The sequence below is a fragment of the Trichechus manatus genome, unplaced genomic scaffold (assembly GCF_000243295.1).
Source record: "Trichechus manatus latirostris isolate Lorelei unplaced genomic scaffold, TriManLat1.0 scaffold00080, whole genome shotgun sequence".
NCBI lineage: Eukaryota > Metazoa > Chordata > Mammalia > Sirenia > Trichechidae > Trichechus > Trichechus manatus.
This window is the reverse complement of record NW_004444016.1, coordinates 10,784,897-10,804,897: the sequence shown is the minus strand read 5'-3', so window position 1 is coordinate 10,804,897 and position 20,001 is coordinate 10,784,897. Positions and strand designations below refer to the sequence as shown.

The window sequence follows — 20,001 nt, the reverse complement described above, 5'->3', positions numbered from 1 at the left end:
TAAAAAAAAAAAAAAAAAAAAAAGCTCTCTTTTTAAGCCAGCTAGAATGATTGTTGTAATTTGCAGTTACATGAGAAGTATTACTGTGTAAGAAACTATAGGAGAAAAAGGTACTTCCTAGAAAGGGAAGGCTTGATTACTATTAAAAGATTAGAAAGGTGCCCCTTTGGTAAGAGACGATTTTAAAGTCAGGAGAACTCCTCTGGGATCACTTTGGCAGTATACAGTCATGGCTGATTGAGTTGATTATATAAAGAAGTAAACCAACTCTTCAGTAGAGAAAAAGTAATAGACTTGTTTGTTTATTTCTGTTAAGTTCAGATCACTTCTTGTCAGGAACTAGAAAGAAAGATCTTGAAATACTTCCAAAGCTATGAACCAGGCATAGTTTCAGTCTTCTAGTGTCATTTCAAAAGTCAGGAGAATTTAGAGATCTATTTGAAAATGGCAGATGTGATAGTAACTGCTCAGAATCATAATCAAGAACTGATTTGGTACCTTTAGCAGAAAGAATATTCAGTCACATATGTTTGTCAGAGACAGATTTGGAGCACCAGAAAGTTTTGGTTCTGGCCCTTTGCATAGCTTGTAAACAGTATCACTCATGATTGTCTTTAGGAAGGAACGTTGTTTAAAAAAAAAAAAACCTCTAAGTGTTAATTGGGTAGAATCTAAAACTGTGTTGTCTAATTGGTCGTATTGAAATGATCCCGTAAAACTCTTATTTTAATGAGCAACTGGTAATACATTCTGTAGGAATAAGTTCTAAACACTTAAGTATTTTCTCCAAAGTAAAATTAAATTATTCAATAGCCTCTTTAGGTGCTCTAAGCCCAGAAACAAATTTAAGGAAACTTTCCAAAGTTCTGATATTATTGGCAGTTATCATTAATAGCAATAGTTACACTTTCCTCTATGAGGCCATAGTTTTGCAAAAGAAAAATAACAAATCTACTTCTTGAGGAACTAGCACTACTTCTTTCTAACTCAAGCGATGATATTTGTCTTTCACAGGCAGAGAATGCATCTACCCTACATGTATGACCAATGTAAACATATGCTGTATGTTTCCTCTGAGTTGCAGAGACTTCAGGTATCTTATGAAGAGTATCTCTGTATGAAAACCTTACTGCTTCTCTCTTCAGGTTGGTAAAACACCACTTCACTTCTAAATATGTCAAAAGCAAGAAATATGAAAGTCTAGAAATAATGGCTTATTAATATGTACAGTACTAATTATACAAAGTCTACTACTAATTCCTGCTAGTCAGATGATTTAGATTTTCATAAATGTAAAATTTTAATAAGGCACAGTCAGCAATACCAAGACAAATAGGAATAGTGGAAAAATTATATATATATATATATATATATATAAAAGCTGCACAGGGGTCTGTCTTGATCTAGAATTTGTGCAGACTACGTCTTCCTATTATGTTACCTTTGATAACGCTGTTATAGGAGACATGGAGAAATAAAGCCAATTAGAATTTTTTTACTCTTCTATATTAGAGGAGCCCTGATGGCACAGTGGTTAAGCACTTGCCTGCCTAACCAAAAGGTCAGTGGTTCAAACACACACACACTGGCTCTGTGGGAGAAAGATTATGGCCTTGGAAGCCCCGTATAGGGGGCAGTTTACTCTGTTCCATAGGGTCACTGTGAGTTGGAATTGACTCAACGGCAGTTGGTTTTGTTTTTTTGGCTTTATACTGTTATTGGTCAGAATTTGTAGTTACATGATGAGTACTAGCATAAGAAATTATGGGAGAGAAGATAGATCCTAGAAAAGGTATGCTTGATTAATTACTATTAGGGATTGGAGCTAGACTGTTGGACAGAAGTGTTTTATCTAGAAAACAGCAACAAAAGTTTATAAAACAATCTTGAAAATTTAGATTAGGTTATTAGTATATAAAATTTAGTGGAATTACTTTCAGCTAGCAAAGATATTAGAATACTTTTGAAAAGTACAAAGTATCTCATCTGTGTTAGTAAAAATGTGGCATTTTTAACAACTAATAAAAGAACCAGTTGGTATTAGCAGCTTTAGGCCATTCCAGTAAAAATTATATATCAGATTAGTGTTTATAAAAAATTGAGTTGATGGCTAAATACCTCTTTCCTAAGTAAATTTGCAGTTTTTTAAAAAGTCTTCATTGTGTTAGCAATTGTGGTTTTACAGTTAAGGAGTCCTTGGGTGGTGCAAACAGTTAAGCTCTCTATGGATGTTGCACGTGACAGTATTTAACTCTTCTAAGGCATACATAAATCTTAATGCTTATGCACTATCTTTGCTTCACAAAATGTTTTTTTTTATGTTAATGGGTTTAAGAAGTATTAATATTTCAATCAAGGCAAGAGAATTTTCCACAACCCAGTAAAAATACCTAAAGGTAAAGATCATTGGTAGAGACTGTTTTAAGGTAACATACAGTAGTAGAATGAGGAGCCCTGGTGGCTCAGCGGTTAAGTAATACGGCTGCTAACCAAAAGTTCGGCAGTTCGAATCCACCAGCCTCTGCTTGGAATCCCTGTGGGGCAGTTCTACTCTGTCCTCTATGGTCTCTATGGGTTTGAATTGACTCTATGGCAATGGGTTCGGTCAGTAGACTTGTAAAGAACTTGAAGACCATAAATAATTGATGACCTTGATGTTACTTGAGTAAACAGATGAAGTTCTGATCATGATTCTTATTGATACTATTGAGGTGTCAGTTCAGTGCCAGGATATTAATGACCTTATTTCTAAAAAGAATGGTTTAAATTTTATCCATGTTAGGCTCACTGAGCTGTATATATTCTTTCATTGTAGATAATAAGAAAAAGTACATGGAACTAGTTAGCCACATCACGGGTTCTTTTTTGAAAAAGAGTAGAATCACAAAGATGAAAATACACAAGGTATAATTATATGACTGTAGAAAAGAGTTTGGTGGTTTCTCAGAAAATTAAACATAGAATTACCATATAACCCAGCAATTCTACTCCTAGATATATGCCCAAAAGAATTAAAAGCAGAGTTTCGAACACATACTTGCACACCAGTGTTCATAGAAGCATTATTCACAGTAGCCAAAGAGTGGAAACAACCCAAGTGTCCATCAGCAGATGAATGAATAAACAAAATGTGGTACATACATAAAATGGAATATTACTCCACTATAAATAGACATGAATTTCTAATACATGCTACAACATGGATGGTCTTTGAAAACATGCAAGTGAAGTAAGTCAGACACAAAAGGACAAATATTTTATGATTCCACTTATATGAAGTATCTAAAATAGGAAAATTCAGAGAGAGAGAAAGCAGATTAGATGTACCAGGGGCTAGGGGTATGGAAATGGGAAGGTATTGCTTAATGGGTACAGAGTTTCTGTTTGGCATGATGAAAAGTTTTGGAGATAGGTAGTAGTAATCGTTGCACAACATGACAAATGTAATTAATGTCACTAAATTATGCACTTAAAAATGGTTAAAATGGCAATTTTCATGTTATATATTCTGTCACAATAAACTTAAAATATATAAGTAGACTTCCATTTTTGGCAAAATACTAGAATAGGTACCCTAACCTCCCACTAAAAAAAAAAAAAAAAAGTATTCCTATATGCACTGGTGAGCTGGTAAGAAAGAAAACTAAGTAAGGCAGGAACCCAAAGAGGAAAGCTGTACTCTGAAGCCAGCTTTCTCTTTGAGGGTATGTGCATAACCTGGTAAATTAGTATACTTAGTAAGTTTAAAGACACGCTTGGAAATATAAATGAAATTTAAAAAGCAATGGATGGATTTAAAAGCAGATGAAACACATTTGAAGACACTCTTGAAAAAGTGGTATACTGTTGTTTGAAAAGAAACTTAGATTAGTTGTAAATGCATATTACAAACTCTAGGGCAAGCACTGGAAACCCTGGTGACATAGTAGTTAAGAGTTCAGCTGCTAAGCAAAAGTTCAGCAGTTTGAATCCGCCAGATGTTCCTTGGAAACCCTATGGGGCTGTTCTACTCTGTCCCATATGAGTCAGAATTGACTCGGCGGCAACAAGTTACAGGTAGGGCAAGCACTAAAGTAATTTTTTAAAGTACCATTGATACGCTGAGAGAGAAGAGAAAATGGAATCATATGAAATAATTGATTAAAATCAGAGAAGGCATAAAAAGAGGGGAAGATAAAAAAAGAAACAAAGACAAGTTCAAGAAATAGAAAATAGTTACAAACATGGTAGATATGAATCCAGCTATATCAATAATCACTTTAAATGTGAATGGTCTAAACGCACCAATTAAAATATAGAGTCTGGCAGACCCAGCTATGTGTTGTCTGCAAGAAACCCTCTTTAAGTATAAAGACAGCTAAATTGAAAGTAAAGGGATAGAGAAAATGTCTTAGTTATCTAGTGCTGCTATAACAAAAACACCACAAGTGGGTGGCTTTAACAAACAGAAATTTATTCTCTCACAGTTTAGGAGGCTAGAAGTCTGAATTCAGGGCTCCAGCTCTAGGAGAAGACTTTCTCTTTCTGTCAGGTCTGGGGAGAGTTCCTCATCTCCTTTCAACACGTATGGGCCCAGAATTCCTTGGAGATCTCCATGTCTCTCGGCATCAGTCTTCCCCTGGGTCTAGGAGGTTTTCAGTGCAGGGACCCTAGGTCCAAAGGACGCACTCCACTCCTGGCTATTCTTTCTTGGTGGTAGTGAGGTCCCTTCTCTCTCTGCTCATGTCTCTTTGCTTTTATCTCTTGTAAGAAAAAAAGGTGTGACTCGAGGGTGTGACCTGAGTAAGGCTCTGACTTGAGTCACGCCCTTTAGTAAGGGTGTGACTCAAGATACACCTCACCCTAATCCTGCCTCATTAACATATAGAGGTTTAGGATTTGTGGCACATAAAATGGAGGATAATTATACAGTACCACAAAGTGGAGGACAATTACATCAGATCACAAAATGGAGGACAGAAAGATATACTGGAGTAGCTATGTTAATTTCAGACAAAGTAAACTTAAGAGCAAGGAAAATTAGCAAGCATAAAGAGGGACATTAAATAATGATAAAGTAGTCAATTTTCTAAGAAGACATAATCTGAAAATGTGTGCACCTAACAACAGAACGTCAAAACTTATGAGGCAAAAACTGATAGAACTGCAAAAAGTATACAAACCTGCTATTACAGTCAAAGATTTCAACTGTTTCTGCCTCCCTCTATCAGTAGCTATAGACCCAGCAGGCAGAAAATCAGTAAGGATATGTTGACCTAAACAACACCGTCAATCAACTGGATCTACTTGCATTTATAAAATATTTCATCCAACAACAGCAGAATATACATTCATCTCAAACTCACATGGAATAGTCACCAAGGTAGACCACATTCTGGGCCATAAAATACACCTTAAGTAATTTAAAAGAATAGAAATCCAAGCTCTCAGACCTCAATGAATTTAAACTAGAGATAAATAACAGAAAGACAGCTGGGGAAAAAATCCCAAAATATTTGGAGACTAAACAACATTCTTCTAAATAACACATGGGTCAAAGAAAAAGTCTCGAGAAATTTAAAAATAATTTTGTACAAAATGAAAATACAACCTACCAAAAGTTGTAGGATATAGTGAAAGCCGTGCTCAGAGGAAAATTTATAGCATTGAATACATATATTAGAAAAGAAGAAAAAGCTAAAATCAATAATCTTAGCCTCCACCCAAAGAAACTAGGGAAAGAAAAGCAGTATAAACCTTAATGCAAGCAAAAGAAATAAAATAATAAAATTATAGCAGAAATTGAAAACAGGAAATCAGTAGCGAAAACCAGTGAAACCAGAAGCTGTTTCCTTAAAAAAGATCGATAAAATTGATAAACTTCTAGCCAGGCTAACCAAGAAAAAAAGGTGGAAATTATTAATATTAGAAATGAAAGAGGAGTCATCACTACTTATTCCATAGGATAATAAAGGGATGTTACTAACAGATCTATGCCAAGTAATTTGATATCTTAAATGAAATGGATCAGTTCCTTGAAAGATACAAACTACCAAAACTCCTACAAGGAGAAAAGGATAATATGCATAAGCCTAATATATATTAAAGAAACTGAATCAGTAATTTAAAACCTTCCAAAAAAGAAAGCACCAGGCTCAGATGGTTTCACGGTGAATTCTACCAAACATTTAAGGAAGAAATGATACCCATTCTGTGAGGCCAGCATTAAGCCTAATACCAAAACCAGATAAAGAAACACAAGAAAGGAAAATTTCAGACCAATAGTTCTCATAAACATAGGTGTGGAAATCCTCAACAAAGTAATAGCAAATGCAATCTAAATATGTGTAAAAATAACTATACACCATGACCAAGTGGGATTTATTCTACATATGCAAGGCTGGTTTAACATTCAAAAATCGGTGAATGTAATTCATCACATCAACAGTCTGAAGAAAAAAAAATCACATGTTCATATCAATAAAAGCAGAAAGGACATTTGAAAAAATCCAATAACCTATTCATTGTAAAATCTTCAGCAAACTAGAAATAGGGGCCTCCTCAGTTTGATGAAGAGTATCTTCAGAAAAAACCTACAGCTAACATCATACTTAGTGGGGAGAAATTAGATGCTTTCTCTCCTAAAATGGATGACAAAGCAAGGATATCCTCTTTCATCACTCCTATTCAGCATCATACTGGAAGTCCTAGCTAATGCAATAAGACAAGAAAAGGAAATAAAAGGTATACAGATTGGGAAAGAAGAAATAAAACTGCCTTTGTTTGCAGATGACATGATGGTCTATATAGAAAATCCCAAAAAATCGACCAAAGAACTCCTGGAAATAGTAAGTGATTATAGCGAGATTGCAGGATACAAGGTTAATATACAAAAGTTAATTGCTTTCCTATGTACCAGCAATGAGCAATTGGAATTTAAAATTAACATAGTACCATTTATATTAGCACTAAAATAATGAAATAACTAGTTGCTGTTGAGTCAATTCTGTCTCACAGTGACCCCCTGTGTGTCAGAATAGCTATGCTCCATAGGGTTTTCAGTGGTTGATTTTTTAGGCTTTTCATCTGAGGCATCTCTGAGTGGACTCAAATCACCAACTTTTCAGTTACCAGTCAAGTGCCTTAATCATTTCCACCACCTAGGGACTCAAAAAAGAAAGAAAAAAATAATAATACTTAGGTGTAAATCTAACAAAATGTGTACAAAATGTGAGGGAAAGTACAAAACTCTGATTAAGAAAATCAAAGAAGATCTAAATAAATGGAGAGCCATTCCATGCTCATGGGTAGTAAGACTCAATATTGTTCCCAACTTAATCTATAGATTCAACACAATCCCAGTCAAAATCTCAGCAGGTTATTTTGTGGATACTGACAAATATCTAAAGTTTATATGGAAAGGCAAAGTTCAAGGAAAACCCAACACAATACTGAAGAACAAAGAACCCGATTTCAAGACGTACTATAAAGCTACAGTTATTAGGACAGCATGATATTGGTGGTAGAACAGACAAAACAGATCAGTGGAACAGACTACAGAGCCTAGAAATAGATGCAAACAAATACAGTCAACTGATTTTTAACAAATTTCCTTCATGTGTTTTTTTTTTTTTTTTTCTTTAACCCATTGGTTACTTAAAAGTGTATTGTTTAATTTCTAAATATTTGGTGATTTCCTGCGTTTCTTCCCTGTTGATTTCTAATTTAATCCTGTTGAGGTGAGAGAATGTACTTTGAATGACTCTAACCTTTTTAAGTTTTCTGAGCCTTTTTTGTTTGTTTAATGCCGTTGCATAATGGTCTACCTTGAGAATGTTCCAGGTGTGCTTGAAAAAAAATTCATATTCTGCTGTTGAGTAGTGAGTTTTGCAAATATCTTTAGGTCAGATTGGTTGGTAATGTTATTTAAGTCTTCTATATCTTTGCTGATTTTCTGTCTAGTTATTGTAGATTCCGTAAAAATATATAATGGTTCCACTTTCTCAACATCCTTGTCACCACAAGGTATTGTTTGTCTTTATCATAGCTATTCAAGTATATGTGTAGTAGTATCTGTGATTTAGTCATTGATTTCTATTTATCTTTTCTTTTTGTGTCTAATTTACTCTTTTTTTTTTTACTAGTTTAAGTAGAAGCTTAAATAATTGAAACTTTTCTAACATAAGCATTTCATGCTACAAATTTATACATACATTGTTATGTGACTCTAACTGCTCTCGCCATACTGTGACAGCACACTCCTCCTTTCCACCCGATTCCCTGTGTCCATTCAGCCAGCTCCTAACCCTCTCTGCCTTCTCGTCTCACCTCCAGACAGAAGCTGCCTGTTGAGTCTCTTGTATCTACTTGAGCTAAGAGGCACACCCCTCACGAATGTCACTTTATGTCCCACAGTCCAGTCCAATCCCTGTCAGAAGAGTTGGCCTTGGAAATTGTTTTAGTTCTGGGCTGATAGAGAATCCAGGGGCCGTGCTTTCCGGGGTTCTTCCAGTCTCGGTCAGACCATTAAGTCTGGTCTTCTTACTAGAATTTGAGTTCTGCACCCCACCTTTCTCCTGCTCCATCCGGGACTGTCTGTTGTGTTCCCTGTCAGGGCAGTCGTTGGTAGTAGCCGGGCACCATCTAGTTCTTCTGGTCTCAGGCTGATGAAGTCTCTGGTTTATGTGGCCCTTTCTGTCTTTTGGGCTAATACTTTCCTTGTGTCTTTGGTGTTCTTCATTCTCCTTTACTCAGGTGGTTGGGACCAACTGATGCATCTTAGATGGCCGCTTGCAAGCTTTTAAGACCCCAGATGCCACTTACCAAAGTAGGATACAGAACATTTTCTTAATAAGCTTTGTTACGCCAGTTGACCTAGATGTCCCCTGAAAGCATGGTCCCCAGACCCCTACCCCTGCTACTCTGTCCCTCAAAGTGTTTGATTGTATTCAGGAAACTTCTTCCTTTGGTTTAGTCCACTTATGCTGACTTCCCCTGTAGTGTGTGCTGTCCTTCCCGTTCACCTAAGAGAATTCTTGTCTACTATCTAGTTAGTAAATAACCTTCCCCCTCCTTCCCCACCCTCGAAACCATCAAAGAATGTTTTCTTCTGTGTTTAGACCTTTTCTTGAGTTCTTATAATAGTGGTCTTAGACATATTTGTCCTTCTGTGACTGACTAAATTCACTCAGCATAATGAGTTCCAGCTTCCACCATGTTATACGATGTTTCACAGCTTCATCATTCTTTATTATTGTGTAGTATTCCATTGTGTGGATATACCATAATTTGTTTATCCATTTTTCCGCTGATGGGCACCTAGGTTGTTTCCATCTTTTTGCTATTGTGAACAGTGCTGCAGTGAGCATGGGTGTGCATGTATGTATTCGTGTGACAGCTCTTATTTCTCTAGGATATATTTCAAAGAGCAGGATACCTGGATCGTATGGTACTTCTATTTCTAGCTTTTTAAGGAAACGACAAATCCATTTCCAAAGTGGTTGTACCATTTTACATTCCCACCAACAGTGTATAAGTGTTCTGATACAAAATATTTAAAAAATTCTTTTGTTGTAGCTTCTTTGATTCATGGGTTATTTATAAGTGTGTTGCTTAATTCCAAATATTTGGAAATTTGTCCAGGTATATTTGTTATTGACTTCTATATTAATTCATTTTTGTCAGAAAGCATTCTTTGTATGATTTTGTTGTTGTTAGGTGCCATTGAGTCAGTTCCAATTCGTAGCGACGCTATGTACAACAGAACGTGTACAACACTGCTTGGTCCTGCACCATCCTCACAATCTTTTCTATGTTTGAGCCCACTGTTGGCAGCCACTGTGTCAGTCCATCTCGTGGAGGGTCTTTTTCTTTGACCCTCTAGCAAGCATGATGTACTGTCCAGGGACTGATCCCTCCTGATAACATGTCCAAACTACATAAGATGAAGTCTCGCTATCTTCCCTTCTAAGGAGCATTCTGGTTGTACTTCTTCCGAGACAGATTTATTTGTTCTTCTGGCAGCCCATAGTATATTCAGTATTCTTCACCAACACCGTAATTCAAAGGCATTGATTACTTCTTCAGTCTTTCTTATTCACTGTCCAGTCTTCACATGCATATGAGGCAGTTGAAAATACCATGGCTTGGGTCAGGTGGACCTTAGTCCTCAAAGTGACATCTTTGCTTTTTAACACTTTAAAGAGGTCTTTTGCAGCAGATTTGCCCAGTGCAATCCCTTGTTTGATTTCTTGACTGCTGCTTCCTCTGAAATTTATCCAGATTTTTTTATGTCCCAAATTATGATCTATCTTGGTAAATATTCCATGTACACTTGAAAAAAAGTATTTTGAGTGGAGTGTTTTATAAATGTCAGTTAAGTTAAATTGTTTGTTAGTGTTGTTCGTCTGCTATATTCTTACTGATTCTCTAATTGTTCTAGCAATTGCTGAGAAGGAGGTGTTCAGATCTCCAACTGTAATTGTGGATTTACCTATTTCTTCTTTTAGTTTCATCAGTTTTAACTACACATATTTTGAAGCCCTGTTATTCAGTGCAAGTTAGGATTATGTCTTCTTTAATAAAAAACATAATGACAGCACTGCAGGAAATGTCCCCTGGGAAGCACCCCACCACCACCACTATTGAGAACCTGATCTAGAGGAGCCTTTGTTCTAAGGCTACTTTAGCCTTACTTCTAAGGTGTGGCCCTTCTTGGTTGTCTGCTGAACGCCCTGTGTATTTAATGAGATCTTTCCATTCTGGCTACAAGGAATGAAAATAATTTCCAGCTCTGTGCAGGCTCTGTGAATTATTTTTCTTAGAACTCCCCAGTAATTTTTCTGTTCTCAGAGGTTGGTCTTGTTTCACCTCATGGGACTTCACCTTAAGCATACACAGATTTGTATTCAGCCAAAGATTCAAGGGGATCCCTGTGCAGATTTCCGGAAGCCTTTCTTTGTGTAGCTCCTTCACTAGTTCTCTGACCCACAAATTCTAGCTGCTTTGGCCTCCCCAAACTTCAGTCTGTCCTCAATCCAGCAAAATTGCTGGACTGTAGGTTCCGCCTCCCTGCACTGCAGTGTGACAGTTATTTTCTGGTAAAAAGCCTCGAATTAAAACTCGTTGCTCCTAAATCAGGTATGGCTCACCTAATTTGTTTCTCTTTTCCCAGGTATCACAGTCGTGCACAGGTTGTTGCTGAGTATCTGAAATTAGTTGTCTGATTTTCCTACATTTTATTCAGTTTTCTATTTGTTTCTAGCAAGAAGGGACTTCCAAACTGTATTTACTCCGTAAGGCCAGAAGTGAATGTAATGCCAGTGATTTTCACACTAAAAAATTGGAAAAAATATATCATTTACCCAGAAGTTTGGGATGGATGAAATTCTTTTAAATGTAGCTATTAAATAAGACTTCATCCATAATTGCTTTCAGAATTAGGACTGGCCAGCAAGAAAAAAATCATAAATAAGCAGTCTCATTTATAAAATCAACAATAATTAGATTATCTATAATACAGTAATGTGTGAGATTACCCCCATTTTTAACATGGTGGCCTCTTACATTCTTAAGTAGCCTTTGTTTTCACTTTAATGTCGACCTCTTAGAAGTGCCAAATACTGCTTTATAGGATCAGAACATTTTCATATGTATTCTTTGGTCTAATCCTAATCACAATCCATGAGAAAGACAGAGCAGAGGATAATTATTCCAATTTTAAAAAGGAAACAGAGGTTCAGGGAGGTTATACTGAAGTCCACTTGGCAAGTAAGAAGTAAATTAAGACTTCACTGCTTTTCCCCTACATCAGCATTTTCCAAAATGTCAGCAGCAGTGAAGTTTAGGAAAGAATGCATACTGTATTCCCCTGCCTGGAGAGTCATGGTGTGTAATAATGGCTCTGAAAACTCCTCAAATTAAGAAACCTGCCTAGTTTCATTTGTATTAAGCATTTAGCTTTTCTTAAATTTCAACCACCAATTTCTTCTTTAGCCTAACCATTATTAACACAAAATTTGTGTTTCTTAGGAGCACTCTATGAAAGTCATAATTCCTGCAGGATTAAGTGGAACAATGATTAATTAATTCGGACCCCCCGTTCACTGTCTTTTTAACTGGTATCAGTTTTTGAGGAGTAATATACAAAAATACTGATTTTTAAAACCAATTCTGCAGTCTAGAATTCATGAGCTATTTTCTGTATTTCTAAGTACATAAAGGAGGCAGACATTTGCTCCCCAGAAGTTTACATAAAAAATCCAGTTGATTTGTTTTGAGATGGAATCATATCAACTCAGTATGTTAACACATTAATTAATAAAATTTATTGGATGCTGATTTTAAGGTTCTAATTGACTGATGATATCATAGATATTCCAAGATGTAACTGGTGGAATAAACACTGTTGTTGGAGCCTGTTGTCTCAGCACCAGAATTAAACTCAAGTGCAGCATGACAGCCAAGGTTAACTGAATATTCACTGTATTATTTCATTTGGTCTTCAAAATAACTGTGTGATCTAGAGAGGAAGGTCTCCTCACAAGCTCCATTTTATAGATGAGAGATTAAGTGATTTACCCAAGGTTAAGTCTGCCTCGAGGACTAAGGTGCATCTGACCCAAGCCATGGTATTTTCAATTGCCTCATATTCATGTGAAAGCTGGACAGTGAATAAGGAAGACTGAAGAATTGATGCATTTGAATTGCAGTATTGGCGAAGAATCTTGAATATACTGTGGACTGCCAGAAGAATGAACAAATCTGCCTTGGAAGAGGTAAAGCTCCTTAAAAAAGAGGATAGCAAGACTTCATCTCACATACTTTGGACATGTTATCAGGAGGGACCAGTCCCTGGAGAAGGACATCTGCTTGGTAGAGAGGAGGATCAGTGAAAAAGAGGAACACACTGGATGAGATGGATTGACACAGTGGCTGCAACAGTGGGCTCAAACATAGCAACAATTGGGAGATGGTGCAGGACTGGGCAGTGTTTCGTTCTGTTGTACACAGGGTTGCTATAAGTCAGAACCAACTGGACGGCACCTAACAACAAGTCCTCCAGTTCTCTTTTATCCCATATTCTCTCTGTGTGGTTTCATGATTCTTTGAAATCATGCCAGCATTTTAAAATGATAGTCGATGTAAGTTTTGAAGTGTGCTGTTTAGTGCTCTAGATGCATACATTGAGCTCCCTGTATCCACGAGTTCCACAGCTGCGGATTCAAACAACTGGGGATCAAAAATATTCCAAAAAATGAAATTTCCAAAAAGCAAAACTTGAATCTGCCGTGCGTCAGGCACTACGCTGAATCCACACAAGTGAAGTGACGTGTAGGCATACCCTGCTGTTGCCTCTCACCATTTCACAGATCCTCAGTCTCTCTCCAGCACTCGTTTGAGCATTGTTCACCTCGCATCTCATTCGTTCACTACTTAGGTTGTGTGCACCCTCTGTTTTTGTGAAGGAAAAAAGGCTCCTAAAAAGCAATGAAGTGGTCAGAGCAGTCCCTCAAAGGCTAAGTGTGAGAGGGTTGAGGTGAGCAACAGGAAGCAGTTTAAGGCCAGTAAGGGATGGCTGGCTAGCTATGTAAAGTGATATGGCCTCAAGAACGTCAAGATCATGGGAGAATCAGCATCACCTGATGCCCAGGCTGCATCAACATCCCCAGAATAGCTCAAGAAAGTAACAGAAGACAAATATTGAGACCACTATTATACAAACTCAAGAAAAAGTTTACACACAGATAAAAACAATCTTCGATGGTTACAAGGGAGAGGAGGAGTGGGAAGGGGAAATCACTAACTAGATAGCAGACAAGTGTTAATTTTGGTAACAGGAAAGACAACACACAATATAGGGGAAGTCGGCACAACTTGACCAAGGCAAAGTCACAGAAGCATCCTAGACACATCCAGATACCTTGAGGCACCGAGTTACTGGGCCTCAGGGCCAGGGGCCATGGTCTCAGGGAACATCTAGGTCAATCAGCATAACATAGTTCATAAAGAAAACGTTCTACATCCTACTTTAGTGAGTAGTGTCTTGTGTCTTAAAAGCTTACAAGCAGCCCCCTGAAATACATCTGTTGGTCCCATCGTGTTTGGAACAAAGGAGAATGAAGAAAACCAAAGACATAAGGAAAATCTTGGTCAAAAGGGCTAATGGACCACGTGAACTACAGCCTCCACCAGCCTGAGCCCAGATCTAGATGGTGCCCAACTACCACCATCGACAGCTCTGGCAGGGATCACAACAGAAGGTCCCAGACAGAGTGGGAAAAAAATATAGAACAAAATTCAAATTCACAAAAAAAAGAACAGACTGGCAGGAACTGGAGAAACCCCTGAGACTATTGCCCCGGACACCCTGCTAACTCAGAACTGAAGCCACTCCCAAAGTCCACCCTTCAGCCAAAGATTAGACAAGCCTATAAAACAAACAATAACACACATGATGAACGTGCTTCTTAGTTCTATCAAATATAGGAGACCAAATGAGCAACACTTGCCCAAAAGGAAAGACGAGAAGGCAGGAAGGGACCAGAAATGGACTAACGGACACAGAGAACCCATGGTGTGAAGGGAAATGGGGAGAGTACTGACACATTGCATGATTGCAACCAATGTCACAAAACAATTGGTATATAAATTTTTGAATAAGAAACTAATTTGTGCCGTAAACTTTTACCTAAAACACAATTTAAAAATAAACAAACTAAAAAAAATACCTCAGAAGAGGCTACCTTCCAGAGCAAGTCTTCATTTGTAAGGAAACAACTATATAGTATTTATATTGTATTAGGTATTATAAGTAATCTAGAGATGATTTAAAGTATACGGGAGGGTATATGTTGGTTATATGCAAATGCTGCGCCATTTTATATCAGGGACTTGAGCATCCTTGGATTTTGGTATCCGCACGTGGTCCTGGAACCAGTTCCCCTCAGATGCTGAGGGTTGATTGTATATGTAAAGTTATAGCAATAAATTTCTTTAATTGACTCCATCTTAACCTTTTAGTTCCTAAAGAAGGCTTGAAGAGCCAAGAGCTGTTTGATGAAATTAGAATGACCTACATCAAAGAGCTGGGAAAGGCCATTGTCAAACGGGAAGGAAACTCTAGTCAGAACTGGCAGCGATTTTATCAGCTGACAAAGCTCTTGGACTCCATGCATGAGGTAAGTGTCAAACATAAAGCCAAATGTAGGAAGGACTTTCTGGAACATAAAGTACATTCTGGTTAGTGTATGTAATATATACCAATAGGGCTGCCCCCAGTTTGTGGATTTTGGTGGTGGTTTTAGTTCAATTTATGAACTTCAGTTTGGCACACATTCTTCCTAAGAACAATTACAAAATATCATTTCATGTAGTTGTATGCATATAACATTATATTATTAGAGAATTTAACAGCACTATTTTTTAAAAAGCTGTAAAATTCCTTGTTTTTGTATGATTAACTGCTTAAATTAGAATAATATCTCCATATATATTATGATGCTGCAGTTCATCATGAAACACTTAATTCCACATACAACTTAAAAAGATAAAAATGTCTTTTGTACTTGCGTGCTCATACTATTTAACTGTTTCCTTTTTGCTTGGGGGAATTCCAGTAGAGGTGGGTATATTCTATGTCAGATATAAAAATAATAATAGTAATTAGAGGTCAACAATCATGAAATCTCCCTACTGATCAGTTTTTAATACTAATCATTACTATATTTTCTCTTGCAGGTGGTTGAAAATCTCCTTAACTATTGCTTCCAAACATTTTTGGATAAGACCATGAGTATTGAATTCCCAGAGATGTTGACTGAAATAATCAGCAATCAGATACCAAAATATTCAAATGGAAAAATCAAAAAACTTCTCTTTCATCAAAAGTGACTGCCTTAATAAGAAAGGTTGCCTTAAAGAAAGTTGAATTTCTAGCTGTTATTGTAAAACTCTCAATTTGTCCTGTAGCAGGTTTTTTTTTTTTTCTTTCCTTTTTCGTTTTGTCTTTGTTGTTGTGTTGTTTTGTTTTAAATACGCACTACATGTGGTTTATAGAGGGCCAAGACTTGGCAACAGAAGCAGTTGAGATAATCACTTTTCAGTGGTGGGAAAAGTAGAAAGTGGAATTCATTAGTTGGTGTATCCTGGAAATTAGACAGAGTAATGTGGAGTCATCCCCACTGTCAGAGAAGGATAGTACCTGAACCACCGGTGCCCCAAGTCTGTGTGATGAACTTTCTGCTCATAGTTTTCACAGTTGGCTGGATAAAAATTTCTAGACTTTTCGTTGATGTATTTTCCCCCGTATGGTTAAGGTAGCAATTTTTGATTTATGCATGGAAACCTGAAAAAAGTTTACAAGTGTGTATCAGAAAAGGGAAGTTGTGCCTTTTATAGCTATTACTGTCTGGTTTTAACAATTTCCTTTATATTCAGTGAAGTACGCTTGCTCATTTTTTCTTACATAGTTTTTGTATTCAAGTTTTCTGTTGCATAGCTGTTTAAGATGGGCACATAGTTCATAGCTTTCCTAAATAAACTCTAAACATTAATTTTCTGTGTGAAAATGGGTTGGTGCTTCTAACCTGATGGCACTTAGCTGTCAGAAGACCACAAAAATTGACTCAAATCTCCAGTATTCTTGTTAAAAAAGCTCATATTTTGTATATATCTGCTTCAGTGGATAATTATATAGGTTGTACAAATTAACCGTCCTAACTGGCATAGAGCACCTAGTCCAATGACCTGCTTGGTAAACTGTGGATGATGGTTGCAAAAGACTCTAACTAAAAAAAAAAAAACTACCAGGAGGCCCTGTTTGTACCTAATGCCCTATCTCTGAAATGGTTAGAGGGCAAGAAAGTTGGTAAACTATCTTTCAGGACCTTTTGTAGTAGTTTGTACAATGTCTTTAAAGACAAGGTTCCAGATAACCAGCTGTTAACACAGCTGAGAGATTTTTAATCAGACCGTGGAGTTCCTTCTACTAAACTTTACCCCAAAAATACATCTCTGATATGGCAAAAGTGGCTAGACACCCATTTTCACATTCCCATCTGTCACCAATTGGTTTCTCTTTCCTGATGGTACAGGAAAGCTCAGCTACTGATTTTTGTGATTTAGAACTGTATGTCAGACTTCCTGTTTGTAAAACTACGCATCCCTACATGTGCTGTAGAGTTTAACACAGTCTTGTGAATTCCTCCTCCCCACTGTTGAGGATTATCATTTTAAACAAATTAGAAGCTGTAGTAGCCCTTTCTGTGTGCACCTTACCAACTTTCTGTAAACTCAAAGCCTAACATATTTGCTAAGCCACAAGAAATTTGATTTCTACTCAAGGTGGCCAAATTATTTGTGTAATAGGAAACTGAAAATCTAATATTAAAAATATGAAACTTCTAATATATTTTTATATTTAGTTATAGTTTCAGATATATATCATATTGGTATTCACTAATCTGAGAAGGGCAGGGCTACTGCAGCTTTACATGCAATTTATTAAAATGATTGTAAAATAGCTTGTATAGTGTAAAATAAGAATGATTTTTAGAAGAGATTGTTTTATCACGACATGTTATATATTTTTTGTAGGGGTCAAAGAAATGTTGATGGATAACCTATATGATTTCTAGTGTGCGTGAGCATTCATACAGGCAGCGATGGTCTCACAAACCAAGCAGGTTTGCTCTAGGGGAAGAGGTGATGGAGACTGGCCCTGTGTGCAGTGAGGTTGCTGAGGCTCCGTCTCCATCAGATCACAAAGGAAGTAATTCCTCTGCCTCCCATTCTGACCACGTTCTCATTCCAACAGTGAGTCTGCCAGCGCAGGGTTAACTTACTAACTCCCTGCACTCAAGTGTGTAAATGTGACAGACAGGTGGTGCTTACATACTTACAGGTACCATCTAATAGCAGGGTTGCTTTTCACATACAGCTTCTCCAACAATTTAATATAAAAACAGAGGCTTTAGAAGTTTGGCAATAATGTGCATAGAGGTTCCAGCAATATGTAAATAGTGCAGAATCTCATAGGTTGCCAATAATACACTAATTCCTTTCTCTCTGCCAGTAAGAATTCATTTCCAAATAAAATGAGGACATGTTTATGTTTCCTTTTGAATGCTTTTTTTTTTAATGTTTTTCGTTATTTTCAGTGTTTTGGAGAAATTATTTAATAAAAAATGTAATCATTTGCTTTTTTTGAATGATCTCTAAAAGGGAATGTTCCTTTTGTAATGGTTTAAATTGATCTCAAAGTATTTTTAGATGGTTTGTAACCCAGCTCGATGTGAAAATGTATGGTGCCTATGAAATTCCACTTGAATATCATTATCATTGACAGTGTTACATTTCAAAAAGAGCTTCTGGAAAGTAAACTATTATTCATCTATAGAATGTTATATGGTTAAAACTAGAAAGCATATAGTACAGTAATCTTTGGTCCCAACAGCCTTGGCTCTAAAAAATATATATAGTTCAGCAAAAACAGATGTGCATTTTGTTGTTAATAGGAAATCAAATAAAACAACTATAGGAAGCTGTTAATTAGATGGGAGAAGAGGCTGTGTCCATTCAGAATATGTGGGAAAGAAGTTATCTTAATTAAGTTTGAGTAGAATTACGGATTCAAGTGAAAAAAGATATGGTACTATTTGAAAGCAGCTTCATTTTCTGTGTATGTGGTATCTTGGCACGCCAAACTAAGTTTGTAGTTACTTCTTCCATGAGAGTTGGTGACACGCTTAGGTGACTCCCACAACAAATCCTGAAAAGTATTTTTAATGACTGCTGGAAAAGAAAAATGACTCAGTATTTTTAGGCCTTGCTGTGGGATACACTATACAAGCTGAACTGAGTGAGCTAAGGAAATAATGCTTTGAGGTATATACCTGCTTGTCTAGAACTACCGGAGAGGAACCCAGAAAGCGTACCTGCCTGGTCCTGGGGAAAAAAAAACTTGGCCACCCTAAAAGGAAAACTGACATGATCCGTATCTATGAAGAGCTTGATAATTAGCATAGGATGAGCTCTGGGCATGCGCATGAAGGAAAGCCAGCCTCACTTAATATGGGTGGGGTGGGGGGTGAGGAATTCCAATTTTACCTATCTGTACAACCTATTATCATTAAATCTTGTCATTTTAATTCCCCTGTAAATACTCTAAAACTACACCACCATGGAATGAACAATCTAATTATACACTGATCTGTCCAAATTGATGCATCATGGCAGCCCTCGGTGAGAGCTCCATCTGGGTTGGTCACCAGACGACTGTAGCTGTAGATGAATGTGTTTATGTGCCTGATTCAGTGTTGGAAGGGAAATAAAAGCTTTGTGAAGAGGACACTTTAAACCACTTTGGATGAAACTTTCATCATTTTCCAGACTATTCTCAGTCAGCCTGGTCCACCAAGGACTAGTGACCAGGTTTTCAGGAAAGAATTAGCTTCTTTCCAGAAAATGCCTGAAAGAAAGATTTTATTTTCTGATGAAAGGCTGTATGAAAATACCCTCCTCAAATAACTTGCTTAACTACATATAGATTCAAGTGTGTCAATATTCTATTTTGTATATTAAACAAATGCTATATAATGGGGACAAATCTATATTATACTGTGTATGGCATTATTAAGCTTTTTCATTATTTTTTATCACAGTAATTTTAAAATGTGTAAAAATTAAAACCAGTGACTCCTGTTTAAAAATAAAAGTTGTAGTTTTTTTATTCATGCTGAATAATAATCTGTAGTGGAAAAAAATGTCTTTTTACCTACGCAGTGAAATGTCAGACTGTAAAATCTTGTGTGGAAATGTTTAACTTTTATTTTTCATTTAAATTTGCTGTTCTGGTATTACCAAACCACACATTTGTACTGAATTGGCAGTAAATGTTAGTTAGCCATTTATAGCGATGCCAAATATGGAGAAACATCATAATAAAAAACAATCTGCTTTTTCATTATATGACTCCAACATGCTTTTGTAGAACTCATGCAATTCCAATCTCCCTACTTTTTT

General features: G+C 36.7%; 1 protein-coding gene across 8 annotated transcripts in view; it reads left to right on the top strand.

Annotated features, from left to right (window-relative positions):
• Window positions 1-18,615, top strand: part of NR3C1 (nuclear receptor subfamily 3 group C member 1) — a 119,260-nt gene extending 100,645 nt beyond the window's left edge. For 7 of the 8 annotated variants that reach the window (XM_023735650.1, XM_004381137.3, XM_023735646.1 and 4 more), the window contains 3 exons: window positions 1,015-1,145; window positions 15,001-15,158; window positions 15,718-18,615. In XM_023735650.1, coding sequence (XP_023591418.1) covers window positions 1,015-1,145; window positions 15,001-15,158; window positions 15,718-15,870 — 442 coding nt within the window. In that variant the 3' untranslated portion in view covers window positions 15,871-18,615. Of the gene's footprint in view, window positions 1-1,014; window positions 3,605-15,000; window positions 15,159-15,717 lie in introns of those variants that run through there. The other variant, XM_023735651.1, reaches the window with a different exon arrangement.
• The last annotated feature ends 1,386 nt before the right edge of the window (window positions 18,616-20,001 follow it).